At 42.6% G+C, this 26,580-nt stretch overlaps 2 protein-coding genes across 2 annotated transcripts in view; one reads left to right on the plus strand and one right to left on the minus strand.

Moving 5' to 3' along the window:
- The window catches only part of SYN3 (synapsin III), a gene marked incomplete at its 3' end in the record, with an annotated part of 150,809 nt that overhangs the window by 57,064 nt on the left and 67,165 nt on the right, over positions 1-26,580 (minus strand). The window lies entirely within an intron of this gene.
- TIMP3 (TIMP metallopeptidase inhibitor 3) overlaps positions 1,016-26,580 on the plus strand; it is a 39,142-nt gene continuing 13,577 nt past the window's right edge. Inside the window, exon 1 of the mRNA XM_026074589.1 lies at positions 1,016-1,149. Within this exon, the coding sequence (XP_025930374.1) occupies positions 1,029-1,149 (121 nt within the window). The 5' untranslated portion in view covers positions 1,016-1,028. The remainder of the gene's footprint in view (positions 1,150-26,580) is intronic.

Consider the following 26,580-nt stretch of genomic DNA (forward strand, 5'->3'; position numbering starts at 1 on the left):
AGTATGAAGTCCTGGTTTATAGTTCAGCTAGGTCTTGCCCTTCTTTTCCTCCATCCCTTTTTCAGTGTGTACTGAAAGATGGAAAGGAACAGCACTCTATATTCCCCTTCTGTTTTCTGATCGCTTTCTGAAAGTCATTAAAAATATTATTTCCTTTTATCTCCTCCAGTTTAAAATCAGCTTACAGCTAGCTGAGATCGTTTCGAGGGAAACAGTCCAAGGTTTTCAAGCAAGCAACAAACCCCGCGCGTGTTTTCGAGGCACCTATTTGCATCTGCCCCTGCCACAGCGGTGGGGAGGCAGACACTCACTGCGGGGGCACCCCTTGGGCCTGAGCCCCGAGGGCACGCACGGCCTCGGGAAAGGCACTCGCAGATACCCCGGGGATGAAACTTGTCCTGTAAGGGTTTCAACCTCTAGCAGCCGTGGGGAGGATTTCGGCTGGGGACAGGGACGTCTCCCCAGCCCGGCCGGCTACCTGAGCCGCCCGAGTGACAGGGCGCGAGCGGCGCCCAGCCAACCGCCCCAACCGCCGCCCGCTCGCGCTCTCCCCGCACTATTCCCTATAAGGCGCTGAAGCCCTGGCCGCGGCCCCGCCCCGGCCCGCTGGCCTCTCCCCGCCGATGAGGTAATGCGGGGCTCCCATTGGTCGGGGGCGGCGGCGCCCCCGGAGCCCGAGAGGGCGCGATCGAGGCTATAACTCCGCGCACCGGCCCGCAGCGGCGCAGCGCAGCCTTGCACCGCACCGGCACCGCACAGCCGCTGGGAGCTCCGGACCTGCTGTGCCGCGCAGCTCGCACCGTCCCGCCAAGGCTGCGCTGCCCGAGCGAGCGAGCGAGCGAGCGAGAGAGAGGGGGAGAGAGAGGGAGAGGCACGCAGGCAGGCGCGGCGCGGCGCGCGGGCTGTTAGGAAGCGAGATTTAAAGTCAGGCAAACAAAACAACAACAACAACAACAAAAAAGCGGTAGCTGCAGCAGCAGCTCCCCTCTTGACCACTTGCAGAAGTGAGGAGGCGCGTCGCGGGCAGCATGACGGCGTGGCTGAGCTTCCTCGTGTTCCTCTGCAGCTGGAACCTGCGGGACTTGGTGGTGGAGGCTTGCACTTGCGTCCCCATCCACCCGCAGGACGCTTTCTGCAACTCCGACATCGGTAAGTGCCGGCCGCTGCCCGCCCTCACCCGCCAGCCGCCGCACGCCCCGCCGCAGGCGGGGAGGCGACGGCCGGGCCGGGCCGAGCCGAGCCGAGGTGCCCGGGGCCGGGGGCTCCCTGCGGGGGAGCCGGAGCCCCCCTCGCGCGGGGCGGCGGCGGCGCGGGGCCCCGGTGCCGTGCGCCGCCGTCTAGAAAGTTCTGCGAGGCCGTGAGGGGGTTCGGGAAGCTGCTGGGCTGCGGTCAGTGTTTGACATCTCTTATTTTTCTCCCGGGGGTTGGGGGGGGGAGGGAGAGGGGGACGCACACCCCTCACTCCTCCAAGGTGTCCCCACGGCCTCTTTGTGGGATGGTGCGGGACGCCAGTCCTGCCCGCGAAGGACTGGGCTCCCAGCTGCCCGCTTCTCCACCACGGTTAAACGTTTGTCATAAAAGCACTAAGTAATGCCGTGAAAACGGAGGTGGGGAGGATTAAGCCGGTGAAGGATGACCTGACCCTTCGACGTATATATCGGTTTGTAGTTGCCTCACGTGCTCCTGTTAATAAGAGGAGAAATGCGCGGTGGTGGTGTCCTCCCGGCCCTCCTGAAGGCAGAGCGGGCAGTGGGAAGTGCTGCCGGAATTAACAGCGGGCAGCAGCTTTCCCCAGGCACCAGCCTCTCCAAGAAAAACAAGTGGTGCATACTTTCAAGAAATCTGTAATTGTAAGAGTGGCTGGTTTCCTACAGCGAGACAAAAGCAAAATTGAAGGTGTGGGCAGCCAAAGTTTCCTTCACAACCTGGTGCCAATTAAATAATAGCAGAAAGGGTTAGGACAGGTTCTCTCAAGCCAGGAAACTGCCTGTGGCGGTCAGGGTTGGAAGGTGCAGCTCACATAGGCTTGTGGTGCTGCGCCTGTAACTTCGGGAAGGGCTGGAGAAGCAGGTAACAAGTGCCTCCACATTTCTTGCATGTTATGTCGTGATCTCTGCAGCTTTGGGGGATCCTAAGTATGTGAAAATGCTTTTATTTTTATTGAAACATTTTTATTGGATCCTTGCTGATGTTCCCTGCCACGGGTTTTAGCATCCCTAGGTGTCTTCGCTAACTAGATGGGACAAGGAGATCACCTGAAGTATCTCACAAGAACAGATGATGGAGACTCTGGTCTCAGGTTCTTTGGTTTATTTGCAGCCAACGTTGGTTAACCAAATACCATTACTGTTTGGCAAGTGTCCTGTGGCAAAGTATATGAAATCAATTAGTGGTGTCTTTTACTACTGGATAGATGTCCATATAACAGTAAATACAGGCTGTCACATTGGCAGTCCTGAGTAGACTATGAATCAAGTCTTCTTGCACCTCTATAGATTGTTTTAGTAGCACAGTGTCAAGGCGGTTAGGGGACTTTGCACTGCTGATGCCCACGCTTTGCTGACTCCAAATGGATTCTGCAAAGAAATCCACATGGCAACTGCTATGCAAGTTAAACAGAAAATAATACTCACTGCAGCAGAACACTCATTACTATGGACCCTGTCTGTGACTCCTTAAAGTTAGCCAAGCTTACTGCCAAAAAAATCTCTCTCCTGCCTTTAACTCTTCTCTACAAAAACTGCAGTTATGCCTGGTTATTCATGTCTAGTTTATATAGTATATCTGCTCTTGAATGCCAAAAAAACCATTACATGTTAAAAGTGCTGGGAAGGTTATAGTGCCTCAGTGATGATAGCTTGGAAAATGTTTATAAAATAGTTTTATACTGGGGAATCCTTCCAGGAAACTGCACTATTTAAAGTTCTGTTGAAGACATTTATTACTGCCATTTTCTTAGTTTGTTTCAGTAAGTGTGTCACCTAAGTGACAACTGCCAGGGAGATTGTCCTTTCTATGGAAATAAGATTGAGAAACCAGTTTTTCCACAGCTAGAGCTGATGACTGCATGTGACCTTCATTTGCTGCATTCTGGGAGGTATACTTCTACGTCCTTTCTTGCTCTGATTAGGTCGTGTTATACTAGATCAGGGGTAGTTTTCAGTTTCTTTCAACTTGTTAAAATGGAGTTAAAGTTTTTCTGTTGTTTTGTTTTGTTACAAATACACACTGAGAGAATGTTTTTGCCAGAAACATCAGTGACTAGGAGTCTGATAAACGATAAAGCTTCATATGGCAGTGCTTCTAAACTACAGGGCATGACATTTTTCTGTTTTCTAGTCAAGATCTCTGATTGAATTCAAAGTCATCTCCTTCGTCTGTTCTCAGTTAATTCTGGAGTCTTCATTATATCTCACGTATGCCTTGTAGTAGCTTAAAAAGTTGGTGTCACTGGGGTTGTCATACCTTTAGACATCATAGTAATGCACAGAAGAAGCACAAGGGAAAGGATCAGCTCACACTAGCAGATGACTTCAGTGCAAGTTTGGTTAAGACCACAGCTCTGTGTGATGGCGTAAAGCAAAAGTAAATCCTTGCATTTGCCAGAATTGTCTGGAAAATGTGGTGTACCTGCAGGCCGATTTTAATAGCTGTTGTCATGTACTTCATGTGCTGAAAGGGCAAAAAGCACGCTAAAGCTTCCTGACTACTGAAGGGTTAATCATCTCCATGGAAACTGATGGCAGTGTACTAGTACAGTGTTTAGACAGACTAAACTACATGCTGGGTTATAAAACACATTGTGGGGAAGAAAGGAACTTGGCAGTAAGTTTTTATCGCTCTTGAAACTCCTGACAAAATACCAGCTCAGAAGGGAGGAGTTAATGCAGCAAGGGCTGGAGAAAAAGAGCTTTTTAAAACAGCTCCCAAAATAATACAAGAAATTAACTAGCTAGGTGGCAGTCTAGGAAAGACTCCTCTTTTTCAGAAACACTGTATGCTGAAGGAAGTTTAGGAGTATAATGCAAACTCTTACTGTTGGTCCTTGGTGCCTAGCCAGTGAATTCCCACTCTTAAATTTATACTGTTCTCCTTTAATCAGGTGTCACTAAACAACTTTTTGAATTTTTTTTTTTCTTCCTATAGCTCAATTCGAGACAGCCTCCCAACTCTGCAGTCATTAAAAGGTTTTAAATTTTACAGAAACAGATGCTGGAAGAAACCTGTTGGAAAGGGCAGGCTTTTAAGTACATATGTCCTCTGAATGTTTAAGTGGAGGTTGTGGTTTTCTAAAGGGAAGCTTGGACTCCATACACAACAATATATAGTATTTTCTTTATTTAAAAAAAAGAAAAGAGAAACTACTGTCAAACCAGTCACCACAAGAGGTCTTTTCACTCAGCCAGAGCATTCCAGCGTGATGAATGGAGCAAAAGTGAAGAGGTGTGTCTTGTCATGGCTTTCTGAGGTCAATCAGTAATAAAATTGCTTTTTAACTCTTGGTTTTCTTTCTTTAACTGAATCAATAAGTGCCAGAACAGGCAGCACAATAATTAGACAAACAGCAAGACAAACAGCAATTGCTATAACTTGCCATCTGAACTTTGCTTCCTCCACTCCCGCCCCCTGCCTCTGACCCCTTCCAGATGTGAATATTTTTTTTTGTTTGAATTAAGAGACCTTTTGAAAGAACAGACAACATGCATGCTTTGTTCCATTATAGCAAAGCTGTGACATTTCCAGCTGGACATAGCTGACATGAAAAGGGCTTGTTTGTCCTTTTTTGCAGGAGCAGCAGGAACTTTTCAGCTTGCCTGTTGAATGTTGTATTCACAGGTTTGGAAAAACACCTCCTGCATCTCCCCCTGCCCTTCAGAAAAAAGAAGGGTTGGGGGGAAGAAATTGCAGACAGGATTTTGACAAGCCAATCTGCAAGCAATAGAGGAAGTACTTTTTCTGTTCCACACCTCTCTTGCTTTCATCTTGTGAGTATATTTCAGAATATACTTCACTATATGGCACTACTAGCTGTCTGTTACCTAAGTTCAAAGGAACTCCAAAGAAAATTCCTTTCTATACATTGTAGTGAGGGAAGAAATGTCTATTTCAGTAAGGATAGCTGTGGGTAGTGCCCCTCTCCCCTCTAAATACCTTACTCTTTGTAAGTTTGGAGTTGGCAAGCTTTGGGGGTATGAAGGCAAGCTCTTAGAGTCCCTTGGTGTAAAGGCAGCCATTCATCCCTCCATCCTGCCATACTCATGGCATTGAGGTCACAGTGTCTGCTGTGGTGAAACAACTCTGAACTGAGAATGGGATCTGAAAGGAGCGAGGGGCAGCAGAGACTGAGGAAGCTTGTGAATTTTCATGGCTCAAAGTCTAAACACCTAATAGAAAAATTGCCCCCTTTCTTTCACTGGTTTTCTTGAATTGATCATTCCACCTTTTCACTAGAAAACTAAAAGGGGTGTGCGGAATGATTTAATCATGCATGAGACTTTGAAAATGCGATTTTCAGCTTTGACCTCCGTATGTATACAGTCTGCAGTGAGATCATGTATTCTGTCTTGTACATTAAGGTAGACGAGCAATGTTTCAGATTTACCATTTAGAAATTAATTTACAATTTAAAAGAAACCTACTCCAATAATATATAATACCATCTTTCTATTTGTGTTGAGATGAATTCCAAAAATAAACTTAGGGGTTGTGGGTCATGATAGTCCTTGTAAAAGTTGCCTTTTATATCCACTCAGGAATCAGATCTTTGTTGGGGAGGTAATGGTGTGGTTTCATTTTTAGACTGGACTACCCTTCAAGGCATTTTAGAAGCAAGAAACCTGAGAAGTGCCCCTGTAAAGCTTAAAAAAAAAAAAAAATCCATTTTACATAGGAAGAAATTGAGGCAATTGGAATTCCATAAAATTAAAACAATTTACGTGTTAGAATCATGATGAGAGAGGGTATTCCTTGCTTTAGATGATGTCTCCTGATAGGAAGATCACCATTCTAAACTAAATTGTCCTATTTGGTTAAATAGAAGTAGAAACAGAAGTTGCTTATTTGTTGTTTTGCTGGTTATCTACCATTAAAACAGAGCATAATCCTACAGTAACACAGGAGTTAAGAGATCACCTTGTGGGATCTGGAGTTTGTTACTTCTCCAAATATTTCAATTAAAAAAACGTGGTGGAAATCACTGTTTGGAAAATGTAGTGCAGAATATTATATAAGGCTCCTCTGGTATCCCGTTACTACTGCACATGCTTACTCCAGATTTCCTTCAGGAAGTAACTCCACCAAGACCTCCGTGCCAGCTGATAGCCAGATGTTCTAACCTAGAGTCTTAGAGCTCCTTGCTTTGTGTAGACATATCTGTCATTCTTTTTTTTGCTGATTTTCCACCTGTTGTTGAGAACTCTCTACCTGGCAACTGTCCCTGTAACATTTCTGGGAAGTAATGGGCTGGTGAGAACATCATTATGTACATCCATATGCAGTACTAGAAGAAATCATTTTTCTCTTAGCAGAAAGGGGGGAAGGGTCTGCTTTTTTGTGTCTCTGTGATTTAAGATGGGCAGATTTGACTGTTTGATCATAGGAGAAGTGGCACAAGATGGCAGATTTATTCTCAGCTTTATCAGTGGACTTCATGTTCTGTTAGACACTAAATAGAGTTATCCTGGCCTTTCAGAGCCTCTTAGATAGAGCAACTGAACTGGCATCTGATAAAATGGTTCTCTACTTGTGCAAAATCCCACTGAAATTCATGGTGGGGCCAAGAATCTGTAGTAGGAGCACTCAGTGAATCACCTTGGCCTAAATGCAGCAATTGTAGAAGTCAGTTTGTTGTCCAGGACAGGAACTTGATAGGAAGGTTGCTAACTTGTTAAGTATTGAGGTGTTTTTAAAGAATGCTCTTGAACAGGTCATTGAGTTTTGATCCATGGACTATCTTCTCTTACTTCCCCCCAAGCTATCCCATGCCAATGAAAATGATCCTGGATGTTAAAGTTATTAAGACAAAAACTTAGTTTCTCCATGTGCCAATTTTGTCTGATGTCATATTTCTTTTTCCTCATGGCACCAGTTCCATGTGGTGCTCTTATGTAGCCCAACCAAGCATGCATCACTAGAGAAAGGAACTCCTTTGGTCTGAGCAGGAGGTCTTGTCATTAAACAAAATTTCCACCAGATGCTCTCTAAAAGTTCTTAAGAGCTAGTAAACCTGAGAGAAGAGCTTGTTTTGAGTTAGCAGGCAGGGCCAGGCATGCTGTGCTTGCCGGTTCTGAACCAAACTAAGCTGAGGACCTAATTTCATTTCTAATAATGTCTGGAGTGCATGTGGTTGAATTTCCTTTTAATGATGAGATTTTTTTGGTTCAAGATGAAGAGGCTTTTTCTCTGATGTGCTGCATATTGCTCCAGACTTTCAGGGTATGATTCTCCTCTTTCACACCATGTTATAAATTGGAAGCAATTTAAATGATACTGGTGAAATGATAGTAGTGTAAAAGATATGAGAGGGTAATTGGGCCTTCAAGCACTAATTAATGAAGCAGATGGAGAGTTCATTAAACTTCAAGGCCTACTGTAGCTCTTCTGTACCTCTGAAGAACTCTGTGTGCAACATCTGAAATTTTACTGGCGAGGCTGGATTGTTGCTGCTTTTTAAGCTAACCACACTTTATGTAGACTTTTCTGGTTGAGACAAAATTGATCAGAGCAATTGAATATATTTGGAACTGTTGCAAGAATGTCTTAACTTTTACTCAACTTCACAGCACCGAACACTTATTGCAAATTGCAGAGCTGAAGTTCAACCTGTACAGTAACCCTCTGGGTCTAATTACTTGGGGCAGAGGGGAGGGAGGCACACTGCTGTGGCTTTAGTAAAAACCCAGAACTCTTCCTCTAAAGCAGATATCTGAAAGAATATACCAAAAGTATCAGTGACCTTCCCCCTGCTGCCTCTACCACCAGTGTTCCTCATCCATAGGGGAATAGGTCCTTCTTTAAATCCAGAGTTAAGCTGGATTTGCTTTGGAATAACTTGAGAAAATAATATTAACCAGCATACTGATTCTTGTGCTACATTACTCTGAGAGTGAGTAAACATGAGCCACATGAATTTCAGGTTTTTACCATTTTAAAGTATTAGGCCAGTGCTGGACCTGAGGTGAATGAGACTAAGCTGGCTTTGGTGGATTTACACCCTCTTATTCTAGACCTTAAATCTGATTCAGATTGCAATATGGAAGGGAAAAACTGGTCCAGCATCATAGCTTGGATAAAACAGGTGTAGTGCCACTGGTCTGAGCACTATTTCACCATCTCGCATTGGAGATGGCTTTGACTTGATGTTTTCAAGTTTCGAAGAGGAATGTTACAAGCACTAGAAAGCTTAAAATTATTATTAAAAACAGTTAATCTTCCACTCTAATGTGAAGTAGTTCCCTTAAGTGACCAGAGTGAAGATTAAGTGCATTAACTGACAATGTCTAATAACATAAAAATGCAAGTAGTTTTACACAACCCTGATTATTTTATTTATTCAATGTTTCTGCCAGCCAGAAAAGATTTTATGACTGTCTTGGAAATGAGATAGAAGTCCCTTGAGTTCCGTGCTGGTAAAATAAATGTTGACCGTGAATATTCCAAATTCCTGCTAGTGTTTACATAAGACCTTTACAAAGGGCAATTTCAGCCCTTAGAAACAGTATACAGACGGTAAACCTCAAGTTAAATAGCAGAGATGCACATGCAAAAAATACCATCAAACCTCATCAAATATCAGCAGCAGTTTGCCTGAGATGTGGAATCTCATTCTATCTTAGGGAGAAAGGAGTGGGTTTGAGATATCTCACATGGGACTGAAATCACCTGGTACCAGCAGAGGGCAGTGCTTGGGGAAAATGTTGGGTAGGCTGCTGCCAAGTCAGGGATAAGGTCTCAGGTTGTGCTGGGAGGGACACAGTGGACTGTGTCAGTGGGCTCAGCTCTGAAAACTTCTGTCTTTGTTGTTACGGACAGGGGAAGAGGATGTTCACAGCAATAGGCCCAATGGGAAACTTGTAATGGGAGCAGGCAATAAGGAATTACTGGAGTGGCAAAGACCCTTCAAAGGGTAGTCTCAGGGGTATGAGGAGGAGAGAAGGAGTACTAGAGAGGGGAGAGACACTGTGTGGAAGCATTGCTGAAGAGCCTGATACAGGCTGGGCTAACTAAGAAGAACCATTAGCTATGACCCCTGATGGATCACCCCATCTGAAACCATGTGGGGCATGCGGAAGGTGGATCCAAAGTCAAACTATCTCTGAGAGTGGAATGGGTACTGTGACTTCAGTGAACAGGTAGATTGGAGAACCCACATATAAACAAACTGATGCTATACTGATTGATCTATAATGTAGATACTACTTCTGCCTGTAGCATTTTTGTTTCTGACTGGCAATCAAGGCTTAGGCTTTGAAAAAGTCCAGTTGGAGGGACTGTCTGTGGACAGAGAACACCCAGAATAATGTATCTGGACTCTAGCCAAGCTGTTGCCTTCCCCTGTTTAGATGAATACAAAGTTCTTTCAAATAGTCCTTCAAGAAGTGCATGGCACAGAGAAGGCAGAGGGGTTCTTTCTTTTTTTCCCCCGGTGGGTTATGGTTTTAAGGAAAATACAGCATAGTTTGAAAATTATGTAGATTGAACAGTTGAAGAACTAGGGTGAAACTAAGCCAGATACAATGTATTGTCTAAAGGTATTTTGGAAATACATGAAGCAATAAACTGACCCACTGCAGTCAGGAGATACTGGGAAAGGGTGCAAATGGCAGAGCTGTCATTGCACAGCACCTCTTTGTTGTTGAGTCTGGACAAAAGTGAGCATTCTAGTCAAAGGTTCCTGATTGTCCTATTGTGAAAATATCTGAGTATTGTAAGTCTGCTAGTCCTCAATAACTTGGAACTTGTTTATTTGGGAGGTTAAAAAAAAAAGATATGTGAAAGAATGCAAAGAAGAAAATAAAACCCCATAGATTTTTTGCCTTCTTAATTCCTTCAGTTTTACATGAAGAGGCCCAGGTTTCTGCGGGCCTACATGGTCACTGGCACTTCAGCAAAGCAGATGTAAATTGCACTGAATTTGCACAGCTCTTGCACAGATACCAATGGTTACACCAGGTGCAACAGCATGAAGATAACACATTATTACTTCTTGCTCCCTGGTGGTTCATTAAAAATAAATAAATAAAATCCTGCAACACCATATAGGAAACAGGAGTATTTCTATTCCACAGGGCCATGTTCAAAATGATCCAAGCTCCTGCTGGCCTAGACTGAAGGACATGAATTTTAACTCTCTCATGCTATATTGTAATTACAGTACTGGGACATCAACATCTGTTTCCTTTTCTCAGTATTTCCCTCTCTATTGGGTGTTGCTGCAGTGTAGCCTGCAGGGAGGGACTGCTGGCATTATGTTAGTCTGTTAATTTTCTACAGAAGAGCACTGAAGCATTTGTTCAGACAACAAGTTAAATCCCTCATGCTTGGTGAATACATGAACAAGCAAAGATCTTGCTCCTCTGACGTTTAATCAGCCTTCTCAAATTTCTTGGGTCAGCTGTAAATAGGAAGCTGTCCCCCTAGAGATCAGGCTTCAGAGCTGGTCTACAAACAGTTAAAATATAAGGGAGAAAATGTGCTTGCTTGTACCGAGACAGGAAAACCACAAAATGGAAAACTTCCACTTGACTTTGAAAGACAGGAAATAGCTGCTGTTGGAAAGGCAACAGGTAGAGGGGGGAGAACCAGAGGATTTCTGTATAAAACCAACTATTCCCCTGACATTTTTCCTTTAACTCCAGATTCTTTTGGAGAAGATGTTCCAGGCTGGCCGTACTATTCCAAGCCCTTTATACACTTTCCAAACACCCGCCCCAGTTTCCTACTTCCTGCCTCTTTCTGACACTGCTATAAATACCCTGCCTGCCTTTCATAGGTCTGGAGATGTGCATGCTACAGATTAAAGGGGATTGAGTTGACAGTATGAAACAGCCTTTAGACCAGCTCTTGTGAAGTGTGAGATTGCTGGGTCCTCTGCTTTAAATTTCTGTGGGAATGGATGGCTAGATAGAGGGAGTCCTTTAAGATTGAAGCAGCCTACCTGTTTATTGTAATCACTTCTGGGCTAGGATACTTGAGCCTGTTTCTGAGTAAACAGTTTCCTCAAATTAATAATAAACTGCATATGGGGCAGAGCTAAAAGCCAAAAAAACTTGTGATATTTGAGAGAAGGGAAAGTGAGGAAAAGGCATTCAAGAAGGAACAGGAGACACTAGTCAGGGGCCACACTACATGTAAAAGTACCTCAGTTGCAATACTGAATACCTTAAATGCACTGGTGAAGAGGATCAACCCAAGAGGAAATAAAACAGGGAAGTGACCCCTGGGACACTTAAGTAACCATCATGTACGGAACTTTAATAGCCACAAGGTATGTGGCCCTCCCTTAGCATCCTGCAGGGCAAAAATCACAAACCAAGAGCAGTGTGGGAAGACAAGGGCAGCAGTTCCTGTGCAAGAACCTCTGTGTTGCAAAGGATTGTGCTAGGGGTAAGGGCAGGATGAGTCCTAAGCCCTTTATTTTATTTCTCCAAATTTGGCAGCACCTGTCTTTTTCTCTTTTTTTCCCCTTTTTTTTTTTGAAGGGATGAGGGATTAAAGACTTAGTTGGTTATTTCCTTAGAGGATCATGATAAAAAGGAGACTTCAATAAGTCTGCTTCCATCTTCTCTACAGACCATATATTTTCAATAGAATTAAGCAGCTGTCCTGCTTTCCCCCACTGTGTAACACAGTTTGCAGCTTCACAGAGAAACACAGAAAGAGAGGATTTTACAATATCAAAGAGAATTCTTAGGTGGTACTTTAAGAGACCTCAAATTATCACAGAAAGCTTTTAATGGTATATTACCTATTCAGAGAGAAGCTAGACTAGACCGGGTGGCAAACAGCCAGTGACCCTTATCAGCATATTGCCATTAACACCTTCACTTTGGAAGGAGCATACTGCAATAGAAACTGTGATAGTAAGTCATACGCATCATCCATCTAGGCTGAGGTTCTGACTCTGAAAAAGTACACCTCCCAGAAGCCTAGTGTGGGAGAGTCTGACTTTCCCATAGCCCCCTTCTGTGGCTGTCATCCTAATTCCTGGTAATTAGAGATTGATTCAGACCATGCAGTTTTAAGTTCCTTCCAAAACTCTTTAAAGGCATTTATTATTGTAACTATGAAGAGTCTATTCATGGTATCAATATGAATGTCTAATCTACCTCCCACGTGCATTCTGAATTGCAGCTATCTCCTGAGTTTCCCAAGGTATTCTGGTTTGCTCTTTTTCTGTTTGCCTGAGAGGCCCACAGGATGGGAATAATGTATTTATTCATATTTTGTGCTGAGCATTCTCCTGACACTTACCAAATAATCACAGGACTGTAAGACTAGGGCTATAAATCCTTATGCTTACAGAGTCCTACATCTCTGTGCTGTGTGACTTAGGAGTCTGCCAGAGAGGCACTGCCAGCTAAATGTTACATGATTAAGAGCCCTGGGGACATGGGGTTCTGTCTTGTGGGTTGTGGCTGCCTGTGCTCTGGCAGATGAATGTTTCGTTGGATTGTTACATGGTCTCCGGTGTTTTTCGTCATTCTCTCTTTTTTTTTTTTTTTTGTCATTCTCTTTCCCTATTTCCCCCCTAGTTGTGAAGTCATGAGTACTGTTCGCAGTATAATGAGACTGCTGATGCCTTTCAAAGACAGGTAACATGGTGGGCTTGAGGAAATTATTTACACTATCTTGTCTTGATGTATCCAGGAGAAGGGGAGAGCTGTATTTGAGCTAAGGCTGTATCAGGCCTTGTGGACCAAATTGTATTTGATGCCAAGAAGACATGTCCTTTCCAACAGACTGACTCTTCCTTTTAAAAGGCAAATAGCACAACAAAGTGGGAAGCAGCATGGGAAGAGAGGCTGGTAAGGACCTGTGTTTAAAGTGGTTTAAGAAACAGTATGGACTGAATGAAAAACAGACAGCACCTGTGTATTTGGCTGGATGGGAAGAAAAAAAACCTTTCACTATCACCGGAAAGTTTTCAAGTGAATCGGTTCCTTCCTCTCAGTGCTAGATCTCATGTTTGTTTCTGAATGTCCTCCTCATACTGATTTCCTCCAGCACTGATGACTGTTGAAAGAGGTAAAAGGAAAGAACTGGGTCTTGCTTTCCCTCCTGTCTCAGTAACTGCACAGAGACCTTTTCCTGTTTGTCTTTTATGAAGTATGGCAGCTCGGGCCATTGACGTAAACTTTGTCCTTTGTGCTGTTCAAAGCTCCCCTCTTGTGAATTTGACAGCATTACCTACACACATCCTGATTAGCCTGTGCTTTTGATAGAAGGACAGGAGAGTAAACAGAAAGGAATCCTAGGGTGATAGTGCCCTGACACACCTGATGGGGGTCACATTGTTATGCAGGCTATATATCAGTTTGTCAAACCATAATAAAGTCAACACAGTGCAGGGTTCCTCCCAGCATATTTTCCTCAATATATATGGGGACCAACAAGGAGAGATTGAATACCGTCATTATTAAAACGGTAGTGTGGTGGAGCTTTGAGGCAGCCCCACCAGCTTATACTAGATGCTGTAGAAAAATATGGAAAAGGCAGTTTTTGTTCCAAAAACCACCCCAAAGTCCTGGATGGAAGGGAAACAGTTCAAGAGAGTTTTCTAAGGGTAGCTACGTAGCGCACTTGGGCTTCCTTCTATGACAAAGTCCGTTAGAGCTCACAGCAGCCATCCTAACTTGGGCAACTAGAACCCAAGTGCCCGATATCTGTTGTGTTCCCTCTGAATTGTAATTTTGTGTTACATTATTTTTTCCTCATAAGAATCTCTCCAGTTGAGTTGCTGCAATGGCTGTATTGTCATAAACATACTGAAAGTCAGTAAGGCAGACAACCAGTGCACACTGAAACCAAAAGAGCTATAACAGTTAAAAAAAAAAAAAAAAATTCCAATCTCTTTTCTGTATTCCCAGAGTAATTTCCCTTGGCAAAGAATATACGCTCATGAGCTACATGTATTAGATTTGCCTGCCAATACAATGGCAAAAGCAAATAGGATCTGTATTCCTTTCACTCAGCAAAGGAAAACTACAGTTTGGTGAGTTTCTGCTATAATGACAATCTCAGCCCCATTTTAGTTTTAGAAAGTATTGGCAGCAAAGTTGCAGCTGACAAGACAAGGCAATACCAGTCTGCTTTCTGTTGAAGCAGTAATGCTTCAACTTTTAAGTGATATGTGTTTCTTCATTGCCTCTTTTGGAAGATAGTAGGAGAATCCTTATTTTCCTTGGTGCATTTTTCACTAAAATCTCTTACCAAAAAAATGCTACTGCAAACTGTAACACTTAAAATGTAATTAATGACTCTTCTGCATGGTTTGATAGTTTGTTATTTTTGAGGGGTTTTTTTTAGCCAAATTGTGAGACTCTGATACTAGCACTGCTCCAAGCCCTACTAATGATAGTCCTTGTCATTTCAGAGGTTTTATCTTCTCATAATTATTTATATGTGCTTGTTTCTTTTTTTGCTAATACTCATTTATACTTCCTCTATTTCCTTGCTTGTGAAAGGAAGCAGTGGAGTAAAATGGTGTACATCAAGACCCTTGTTTTCTGATCTGGGGTTCTGCTTATCCCACAGAATATTGGAAGTGAAGACAAAACTATACATTGGTAAAGCTAGGCCCCTGATTTTTCTCAGGGGGAAAAAAGCCATGTAGCTATTCTTAGTTGCTATATTAAGTGTGAAATTAAGCAGTTCCAAAGGGGATGAACAACAACCATTCAGAGGGAGTGCCTTTGTGCTTCTGTCTTCTCTTCAGAGCTACAACAGTTCAGTGTTCTTGACTCAAAGTGCTTCCCTTCGGGTAGTGGAAAATCAGATCCCAGCAAGGCTGCTAAAAATTCAGGCTTAGACATGTGCCTCGTGTGCGTGTGTGTACATCTTGCAGTTCAGTGGTGACCCTGATGACTTCTTGAACTTTTAATGACAATGCAGCTGTCTGTTCATGGTGCTAATTAACCCAAAAGCTGATTCCTCCCTCCCCTTCGTTATCCATTCTGTGAATGAGATGTGAAAACAAGAAGAGGACTTTTCCCGTGCCCTTAGGGCTGTCTGAGTCTTGCAGCAGTGACCCTGCTTGAGTAGAACTGAAAGACTTGCTGCGCAATGGCCCATGCTCCTTTTTAATGGGTTATTAAAATTCCACCTTCTCCCCCTCCCTCCAGTTCTATTACAGTTTGGAGTGAAGGCACTTAGGGGAAAACAGCTGCAGGAATGTTTTTTCTTTTGGAAGGGCAGACAGCTGTTCTCTTCGTAAGTCTAGGGATTCCACCACTGCTGATGTAGGTCCCACTCCAGTAGAAATCAGTGGAAAGATTCCCACTGGATTCAACAGAGTTGAAGGAAGCAGCTCCTTCAGGAAGTGGCCTACAATTAAACAACACTACTTCAAAATACTGGGAATGCCTAGAAAGCAAAAAGGGGATAGGAAGACATTTGTCACAGAGTTACATTGCTGACTTGCCTACAGTCTCAAAGTACAAGTGCTAAGCAGACTGTTGCTTTACTTGAAAAACAGGTTAAATTACTGTGTTTGTGGTATCCTGAGTAGCTTTTTAAAGATAATTCTAATATGTCTACATTTATTTACAGTCTGCAGTGTTGACAGACCTTTATTGGTGCAGTGAGTTAAAGGACTGATCTCTCATGTTGGGTACTTATTTTAGTTTAGATACTATGAGATCATAAGGGATAATGATTTGCTTTTTGAAATGATGCCAGTTCTCAGCACCTGCAGCTCTTTGGTATGAATTTGTTATTTGCTGCTTCTGAAAAATGAGGGAAGAATCGAATTTACTCTTGCTTCTATCATTAGAATTTCTTGTTGTCTCCTCTCATTTATACAGCGAAAGAGGAATCTGGACACTTGTTAGCATCAGAATTTCTGTTCCATAGGGAATTTGAAATGATGAAAATGTGTTCATTCTGAAATGTGAGGAAAAATGAAAATACCAATGTTTTCAGATGGAATTTGCTGGAAAAAAGTGATTCTGATGCATCTGAATCTAAGAAGGGTTAATTTAAAATGTCAATTTTGAATAAAGGTGTCATTTCATGTCAACCTTTAGACTTCAAATGAAATTAAAGAGAAATGCTGATTCATGATGAAAATAGGCTTCAGTTTTCTGAGATGGAAAAGTAAAAAATTTTGCTGAAGTTGATGCTTTCCTTAAAAATTTGTGACTTAAGTAAAACCATATTTCCTGACAGGAAAAAGCATTTCCAGAACCATTTCTACCAGCTCTATCCCTGATGGTCTAACAATAACAGCCTCTCCTTCTGGAAATGCTGATTTTGATCAGGTTACATGCTACCTCTCAAGCTGGGAGAAATTCCAGATCATTAGTCCTCTGAGATTTATAGTAAACTTTTTCTGAATGCTGAGAATTCTGTATAATACACATATCCACATGCTCTTCACTTGCTTGAGTCCTTGGCAATGGGCAGTTCTCCTTGGGTTTGCTGTATTAATGAACAAACAAATTCATGTCTGTGCTGGTGCTAGTGGACTGAGACAAGGTATTTCCCCTTATGTTTCCATTAGTTCCCTCCCTGTCAATGTTTAAACTTGCTTACACCTGTGTACCAGGTGTGAGCTTAACTGGAGCTATGAAAAGTTGGCTCTTGGGAGCGTAGTTCATATTCATTACTTTGCCTAAATAGTCCTGTTACAGTTATGCCTCAGGAGACCCAGACAAGCAGGAAGCGGTCAAGCTTGGTGTACTCCCTGGAAATGATTACCCAGATCTGTAAACATTCAGCAATGCAGTGTCCAGAAAACTTCTGCCTTCCAAAACAGTTAATGGGCCTTACAACATGCAGAAATAGCAGTCACTGTGCCAAGGAAGCTATGAAGGGGCTAACCAACCGTGTCAGGCTTGTGAGGTTGTGTTTCTTCTAAAAAGTTTTAAGGACCCCTAAGAATTGATGCAGAATTAACTCACCCAAATTGGAACTTGGTGGAAGTTTTTGGCAAGAATACTTTACGAAGCTGTAAAACTCCACTAGCACAGAGGAGCTATTTGACTGGTAGGTTGCTTTAAGTAAATCACCGTCAGATCCATATGGTTGGACTTGAGAAGTTCCATAGGAAAAGCAGTGGTAAGCAATACTGAGTGGGAAGAAAACACTATGGGTTAGTCTTGTATTTGTGTAAATAGCTGTTGTACAAAAAACGAGTCAGCAATTAGTGGTAGGCATGCACAGGCACTAAAGGTTCAGCGTGTTCTCTGTGCTTACAGAAGTCTAGCCAAGAGTCGTATCTCATTAACTGGGAACACCAGCATGTATGTGTGAGCGCATCAGGATAGCTGCAAATAGCTTCTGGAAGCCTATTCAGATTAGAGCCTGTTGGGACTGTTCATGAACATGAAATTTTGATGAAATGTTTCCATGAAGGAGGTTTGGATAACGAAAGAAGTAAGTGGTTATACTGTTTCTCTTTCCACCTCAGTTTCTAAAGAGTAACTTTGGCCAGTCCATCAGTTAGGGAGTTGCTGAAAAAAACTGTTTGCAGAACAGAGTTAACTGGCTATCTTTTCTGCTGCCAGTGCTCTGTATCATTACACAGTGAAAATCCTGTCTTTAAAGCCAGAAAATGTAGTGTGCAATATTTATTTCTTTCATGTAAACAGCTGTGTTGTTGGCAGATCTTCTTAGACTTCCAGGTGTTTTCATTACCTCTTTCGTGAGATTTCTCATGTTGTATCGCTCTCCTGTTTTTTTACCTTATTTCTTCAACAAATCAACACCAAGTTCCTCTGGCCTTTAATATCCCTCTAATGGTTCAAAATGAAGGATGGTATTTTGGAACACACTTATCACAGGGTACTGTGTGAGATCCTGGAAAGTTCTGGCCAGGCGGATGAGTTGGCCAGTGTGAAGTTTGCCCTGATATTCTCCTGACCTTGACCTATAGTCTGACGGTAGCAGAAATGGGAATTGTGGTGCATGGGGCTGATTCAAGACTCGGGCAAGTTTCCCATTTGCTTTAATGAACAGTGAATCAGTCTCTGTGTGCTACATCTAAGTCTTTACATGGTGGCCAGACTTCAGGGCAAAATTTTTTATGTAGCTAAGCTCAGTTTTACTCCATAGTGTTTATGACTGTGGTTAGATGATGGGCATGCATTAATGAAATGGGCAATTACTGAATTCCTTAAACATTATTATAAACCAGAGCTGTGTCATGGACATATCTAGCAACTATGGACAATTYGCAGAGCTTGACGAGTAACTGCTAGCTTCTGAACAATTTATAGCACAATGGTGGGCAAAGGTACTTGCTTCTCACAGGAGAAATTATGTTTGAATACAGGTTTAATTCCAGTGTTAGGAAGGCTTAATGCCAGGCTCTGTCAGGTCCAGTGCAAGTAGGAAAAGCAGAGCAGTGCAAAGAGGTCTAGCCTGGTTAAATATGTATACCCCTTTGGCGTGGACAGCTGCTTAGTCTATAAGTTTAATGCAAGTTTTCTAATGCAGGAAGGAATTTGCAGGCCCACCCAGTACTCTTGAAATCTATACATGTTCCCAAACAGTTCTTGCTCTCTAGCTCCTACGTGCAAAAATGTGTGTAAAACGTATGATCAGCAATCTCCTCACAGAATGCTGGCACCAGTCCCAGCTGGGTGAGGTGCTGAAGAAAGAAGAGTCCTCTGAAGTAAATTGCTGAGGCAGGGAGTGTCCAAGCCTGTGGCTTTCGATTCTCCCTTTTTCAAAGGTTTACATTGGTTGTCAGAGCTGCCCTGTTTCTTCTGCTCAGAAGAAAACTGCTTTCAGATGTTCTCTTTAGCAGGGCCCTCCCTCTTCCTCCTCCTTGTCCATTTGGATGTTAGCTCCCAGTGTGCTTATGGATTGCACTGTGGGTTAAGAAAGACTAATAAATATGCAGATTTGGCTCGAGAATTTTCTATGGCATCTCTGAAAAATACAGTGATGGATTTGTTATGCTTGCTAGCTCTAGAAAGGAGATTTAGTATTAAGGAGCGAAGATGTGCCAGTTCTGCTTATCTGGCTTTAGATATCTCTTTCTGTTATGTGAAATGTGAAGTAGCATCCACCACGTTCAAACCTTGGGTCTTCACCATATATATGGTTGAGTACTGGATCAGAGCATCTTTTTCTCCCTCTTGTCTTCCTGTGATGTCTGCAAGCAGTCTCTTGGCTGCTTGGTGAAGATAGTGGTTTTGTACTGAGAACCAGATATCAAACTGCAAGGGAACAGCTTACAAAAGGAACAACCACATCCCAACAGAGTAGCTTATCTACAGCTTTGCAGGCGAAGGACTTCTCTTTCCTAGAAGAATTGCAACTTCTTAGGAAACTTGCAGTCAAAAAGAAAAAAACAAAAAAAAGTGCATCCACAGTGCCCGTTTAGCTTCCAATCTCCTCACTGCCTATCCATTTTGATGTACAAGTGAAAGCAATGTCATTCAAATGCTTGCAGCAAGACATACCATTTGAAGACTGTATATTAATCTTGCTTAAAATCAACAGTATATTATTCTTTAAGCAGAGCCTGTGATCCTGTGGGAGTAAGAGTCTGTTCCATGTGAGTCAGTATGGGGTTTCTGTGATCATAGGTTCCTTAAATTACCACTCCATTTTCGTTGCTGTACCACTTTCTCTTGTAGTTCATTCTCCTGGCCATGATCTGTTGAATTGCAAGATCAGCCTCACTTGCAGCCATATCCTTAAATCACAGGCAAAGGAGATATTTTCTTTTTGCAAAGGCTGCTTTCCTAACTGCACTTCTTTAGGCAAGTCATCTCTTTTTATATGCTACAATTTGCTTTCCATGTTACTGTTCACTTGATGGGTTGGGAAACGATCAATGCCAGATGCACATTCCTTTCAGGCAGTAAATGTTCCTGCAGCAGTAAGCCATGCACACCAGCTCCTTGTTTCATTAAAATTGCATATGGTTTCCATTTGCCCCTAATTGGTCTCACCTCAGTTATGCCATATTCTCCAAGTGGAACACTTAGACCTGTGGCTCCTTCGAACAATTCCAAAGAGCTATGAGAAAAAGAAGCTTTATCTGTCTCGGCCTGGCTTTCCCTCATCCTGCATGTACCATGTCTAGAAGTACCTGATCTACAAGTGAGGATTGAGTTAAATCTTACTTCCCAAATGTTACTTAGACCAAAAGAAAGTGGAAAAGCTATTTTGAGTTGAGCATTGCCTGACCAGCTTTGAGTCACATGCTTGTTATTTTTATCCACTGTTGTAAGTTGGCTCCAGACATGCTTTTGCATGTTGGTTTTGACAACCATCTTTCCAACACTGCTAACCTTGGTTGAAAGCAGTTCTTTCTTTGGAAATTGTCAGTGGCACAAAATAAAGTAAAATGCACTCTGTTGGAAACGTCCCTTGGAGAGAGGTGCAAGGTGCCTCTCTATTGTGCTCCAGTCATGATGCAGTCACCTCTACTCCCTCCACTCGCATCATTTTCATTCATTCCTTTACTCTGATACTTGCCTACTGCCTTTTGCCTCTAACCTTCACCCTTTAGTGACTAGGTCAAAAAATCTACAGGTGGAAAGTACAAAAAGCCTGCCAAAAAGGAGACAGAGAAATAGCTAGTTTGCAGGATTGTCTTCAGTGCTTTTTTGTTTTGATGAATGTTTCTCCGAACTGCAGGCGTGCTTATTCTGCAGCATCTCTGGTTACATTATATCCATAGACAGCCTAGAGTGTTTTGTTGACACCAGTTGTGAATCTAACTTAGCAATGTGTGGAACTCTTATGACTCAACTAGCTACACTGTGTGCCTTTCCCAGCAAATCTTGTGGTCCTGCCTGGCTTCCCTGAGTTCAGAACCATTCAGTAGGTGAAATAGCTAGTGTCTTGTGTTTTTTTCAGAGGCTTTTTCTCTGTGTTTATCACAAGGTGTTTCCTGAAGCTAGTCTTTCTTGGCACGAAACATACCATCTACACTCAGATCTTAAAGATTCTGCTTGTAAATGGATATAAATGGATTTTAAATCCCTCCTTTCTTCCTCCTCCTTTCTGTCGTCCAGCCACCCTCCAACAGACTATCTGTGTATGATGGAAAAGCAAGGGAGCTAAGATACCATCAGGAGTTAGATGCAGGGACAGTGCTGGGCAGCTGAAGAGTCTTCAACCAAATTGCATATAGGAACCTAAATGAAATGTCTAAAAGAGAATTTGCAGTCTCTCATCTAAGAGAGGCATCTTCTTTCTCTTTGATTCCAGTGTATTTTGAAGGAAACACCACTTGGGCTTCCATAGGGTGAGATGCACAGTGTGATTGTATCTAGTTAGTAAGCTACATGAGAGATGCAAAGCATAACCCCAGTTGTGCTTGTTTTATGCAGCCTTTCATCTTTAATTCCTGGTCTTGTTGGGAGGACTAACTTTCTCTGAAGGAGGTAAAGCCCTTCTGGGGCAATTTATAATTTTCTGAGGTGATGAGAGGTCTGATGCAACCACAAGCTTATTTGGAATAGTTATATCACTTCTGTATCTTTTCCAGTGTTGGAAATCAAGGCACTATAGCATCTCAAGGAAACAGACTCTCAGAGATGGGGAAATCTGCAGCCTAAAAGGCCACCCTGACGGGAAACCTGGTTAATATTTAGCAGCTGCAGTTGTGATTAGTTGGTTCAAACAGTGCTGAAGCTTGGGTGAAGCCATTTAATTGCCTTCTACTTTTCTGGGTGGCCTTCAAACAGCCTTGCAGTGCTGCAGAGAGGCAAAGTTTTTAGACCTATAGGAAGAAGTCCAAAAGTGAATGTCTTAGTTCTGTTTTAAAAATGGGAAGGAAAGTGATCTGGTGTTTTGCTGTCCTGTTTTTATTTAGACTTTTAGGTTAGTCAGAATGTTCCAACAAGCTTGGGAGTTACTTGACAAGTACATACAAATTCTTTCTAATGTGGTATTTATGTTGCAACTGTCTGATGAGTAGAGGTGACTGGTATCAAGAGGCTGCTGTTCCTTACTCAGCATTCCTCAGAGTGCTTTGAAAAAGCAAAAGATCAAGGTTTGGACGACCAGTTCAGTAAGCTAATGGGAGCTAGTTTGTTGATGAGGAGTATGAGAGAAAGGTAGCCAGCAGGGAACCTCTTACTTCACTACCTTTCTTACTTTCTCGATGCGGTTCTCTGGTGATGCTTTGTAGCAGCTCTGCTGGTGTTGTCTTCTTCCAAGACAAAACAAAAGAGGTTTGCTTCACTCTTGTGGCTTTGGCTAGAGGTAGTGATGGAGCAAGGGAAGAGAAAGCTCCTCTACTTACATTTTTTCAGCCCTCTCCTTCTCTGCAAGAAGCCCTCAAATTCAGTATTCTAATCTGTAAAAGACCTATTTTGGTTATATAGGAGGAGATAACTTCCAGTACAGACAGATAGATCATAGATAGATTATCAAATCAGCTAGAGACTTGTATCTGTTTTTTCTGCGCTTTGTGGATGCCATCCTGTTCCCAGCATTTTCTTCTCCATTCTACTTTGCTGTGGAAGTAGAGGAAATCGTGAGAGGTTTTCTTGTCCCCCTTCCAAAGAAAGCCCTCAACACCCTCTTGCTTCTCATGTAAGCATACAGCTGCCACACAGTTTAATAGAGCTTCCCAAGAGGTTGCATACAACTAGGCCAGACTCCATGTCCAAAGGTCACAGTCCACTTTAGCTATGGTCATTTACTGTTAGGGAAGCCAGGAGTGTTGGTTAATAGTTGCTAACAAATCAGCTGGAAGAGTGGGGATGGTAATGCAGTTCATGAGAGGCAGAACGAGACACACAGAGCAATTCTGTCTTTTAAGCAGGACCTTCAGCATTTCCTTAACAGCAGAAAATCTGTGTGTAAATCATCCCATCTTGACCCATTCTGGAGAGGTCCCCATAAATGCCAGAATAAACTAATACCTCAGTTGTGCTCAAGAGACTTAGGCTTACCAGTTGCCTTAGCCCTGCATAATGTATAATGCATAATGCACCAGTATAGGAAGGAGCTCTTGTGAGACAGGCTAAATGGGATTGCTGCTAGTAAACTTGGTAAAAGATCCTCAGGAAATTGCTTTTGGAATAATCTTTGTTCTTGGAATAACTCTTGCTCTTATATGATCCTTCAGGAGGAGTAGAATGACAGCCCTGCTCCTTGGCATGTCCCGAGTTTAGTGTTAAGGCAGCATTTCCAAGTGCCCCATTCTGTTGGGGATAGTTTTTGTTGGCCAGGGCACCCTCTGTCCAGCTGCTGATGTAATGCATGGCCTCAGGATGGAGGAAGCCTTTCTTTAGCCTCCTGGTCACACTGTTGCTCCCCATGCATTTTGTTTTGCCTAGCTGCCTTTGGGGGTCAAAGAATGGACTTCCCACACAGCTATCCCTTCTTTCAGGACTCCTACTGCCAAGAAGGTGGGTGTGTGGGTACATGCCTGGGTGCATGTGCACATCACCTCTCAAAGCTAATTCCTGATCTCTAACTATGATGCTAACCTGTTTTCTCACTTTGCCTTAAGTGGCATTTCTTGCAGACTGCTCCCCTCTTAGCCTTAGATCTTTCTTTGCACTTACTTTGCACCTTGATTGCTTGGCATTGTAATGTTCTTCATGATGACTGGGAAAATAATTTGTCCCCTATGTCTCCATTAGTAAGCAACACAAATCCTCTACATCCTTCATTTATTTAAATGAAATGGTAGTGCATCTCAACCAAACCTCTCACTTAAGAACACTCATACTGTACACTGAGAAAAGAAATCCTTGAAACACAATTGAAAAGCATAGCATTCACTATTTTCCTGACCTTTTCATGATCATTGGTCGCAAAGGAAATGGGTTTGATGCAAAGCCTGGTCTCTAAAGGGTGTGTGCCTCAACTTAAAAATGCTGCTTATTGTTGACAGTCAGCCCACATACTTGAAAGCATCTGGCTGTAATGGTGCAGTTGGTCTTTTAACTAGGATTTGTGGTATTCGGAGTTAGCTTGTACATGTACCACTGCCCTCTAACTTAAGGTAACATGAGTTTTGTGATAGTGTCACCATCTAGTGGCTGACCCCAATAAAGGACACAGACTTGAATGAGCTAAGACAGTTGATGCCTTTGGGGAAATCAGCTACCAAATGTGTGCTGTTTAGCTGGTATATATATGCATGGCTGAAGTGACATGCTAGTTACAAGTCCTTCCATCATATTGCCTCCTCAGCTTGGCAAATAAAGTTTATTTTAATTTCACACATGTTCACTTCCCTCACATTTGTCTTTGTCTGTTTGTCCACTCTATCCTTCATGAAAAGAATGCCCTCTGCAATCTGAATTGTAAAGCAAATGCTGTCTGCTGCCTCATATCTTACCTTCAGACCTATTCTTCCTGTGAACCCTTGAGAAAATGGCCATAGCATAGGAGATAAAGTTAAGGAGCACTTGGCTGGAGCTGGATGCGTGCGCATCTAGGCAAGTAAAAGCGCATCTAGGGCCTTTTTCTCCTATGCCTGTTATGACTTGTTTGCCTTTGCAAGACTGCATCCAATATTACTTGGAAAAAAGATGTAAGTGATTTTGTGTGTGTGTTTGTGTGTGTGCGTGCACAGGTAGACAGTTTGTACCATGCTAGAGAGGCCAATGAAATAGAAACCATTAGCTGCTTGTACTGCACTAGTCTTGGACTACTCTGAGCCATCACCTCTGTTTTCCTAAGCACTAAGCTAGCTTACATTTAAAAACAAAACAAAAAAGGTAAGGGAAAAGAAATAAATACATTAGCCATTTGTGTCATTTATTATTGGATGTATTCCCTGAATCCTCAAACACAGCAGGTTGTTATTTTTTTAACAATTTTTTTAGAACATCAACTAAATATTTTTGTATCTGGTTTTCTTTCTCTCTGTTCTCCCCCTCATTTTTTTAATCATATCAAATTTTGAGAAGCAGCCCATAAGGTTTCTCTTCTTTGAATCATGGTATAACTGCCATGCTTATCTTACTAAAGATTTATATCCTCATCTAATTTAACTTTTTGTAAATAATTAGAAATCACTCATGAGACCTTGCCAGCTGCTCCGATCTCACAAAGTGACCCAACCTGAAACCCCAAAGTACTGAGAAGCATTCATCTCAGAGTATTTTTATAGGCAGTGCTTCAAAGGAATTGTGGTTTAAAAACATGCAGCTATTTTGGTGACCACTTGTGTGGGATAAAGTTTCCCATCACTAATAGCAGGACTGTAACAGAGCTTCAGGGAAAAGGAAGGAGTTCAGGGGGAGCAGTTACAGCACCTTTTGCCTCATTCTGCTCATAGAGTAGATGTCCCCAGAAGTAAAAAGGCTTCTCTAACCTAACAGGGACTGAATTTGCAGCAGAAATATCATAAATTTCTGATGCTTTGCAGAGGATGAAAAAGTCCTTTGGGAAGTATGCGTGGTCCTCGCTCAGTTAGGATCAATGTTCTTTACCTTCTGACCAGGTGTGAAGAGCTGCATAGCAGTAAAACTGGTGAGCAGCAGTTTGAAGGAACAAAGATAGGAACTGGGGAAGCATGTGGCTACAGATCTGCAGCTTGGATCTCTGCTTACCATCTCCTCTCATGGAGGCTTAGGGTGATAAAGCTGGATGAGCAAGAGCAGCATCTAAGTGGTCCCTTCCATCCACTGTTTCTCTCCAGTTACCCAGACGAGTCTGATGCCCAGGGAATGGGGATTTAGCCTCACAGAATATAGGGTTAGACTTAAGTTGGAGGGCCCTTTGCTCCTTGGCCAACTGCTTGATTTCTCCTGTAATGTGGGAGAAATGAGGCAGGGTAGGTTCTTTGCTGGTTCCAGGCTTGTTGGTTCTAGGCTGCAGCTGAAAGGAAGGACCTTATCTGGAAAGGTCACCATTTGGGTGATAGAGGCTCTCATGTCTGGGTTATGGAGGACTCAACCCATTTACAAAAGGGCTAAAGCAGCAGCCTTAACTAAGGATTTTTATGGTTTTCACCAAGTGAATTTGCTCAGATGGTGGCTCTTTGACTCTGCTGGGAAGTAATAATCTAAAGAGACAGGGATTTCCTTGGACCAGTCACAGATCCTTCCACCTGCTCACAAGCATAGTGTTAGTTGAAAATGGGATGCTGTCATGTGCTAATGAAGATACACGTTTTGAATATTTGGTCTTGTGGTGAAGCTGTTGATTTTAGTCCATAAATCAAAGTTGGTTTCTTCATGAAGTTGTTGTGCTACTTTAACTAGAAGTTAAAGAGTTGCTGAGCTAGCAGTGAAGTAAATGAAGAAAAAGGGTTTTCAATTACATTCCCAGCAAATGGAAATGTGCCTGTCATCTTTAACGCTAATCATGTTACTGGTTTGGAAACAGTAGCATTTTGCAGTATCCCCTTTTAGCATATTTCTTTATCATTATCAATACGATACACTATTTCATGATTGATTTCAGTCTTGTTAGGCAAACACC

This window comes from Apteryx rowi, unplaced genomic scaffold (assembly GCF_003343035.1).
Source record: "Apteryx rowi isolate R43461 unplaced genomic scaffold, aptRow1 scaffold_390, whole genome shotgun sequence".
Lineage (NCBI taxonomy): Eukaryota > Metazoa > Chordata > Aves > Apterygiformes > Apterygidae > Apteryx > Apteryx rowi.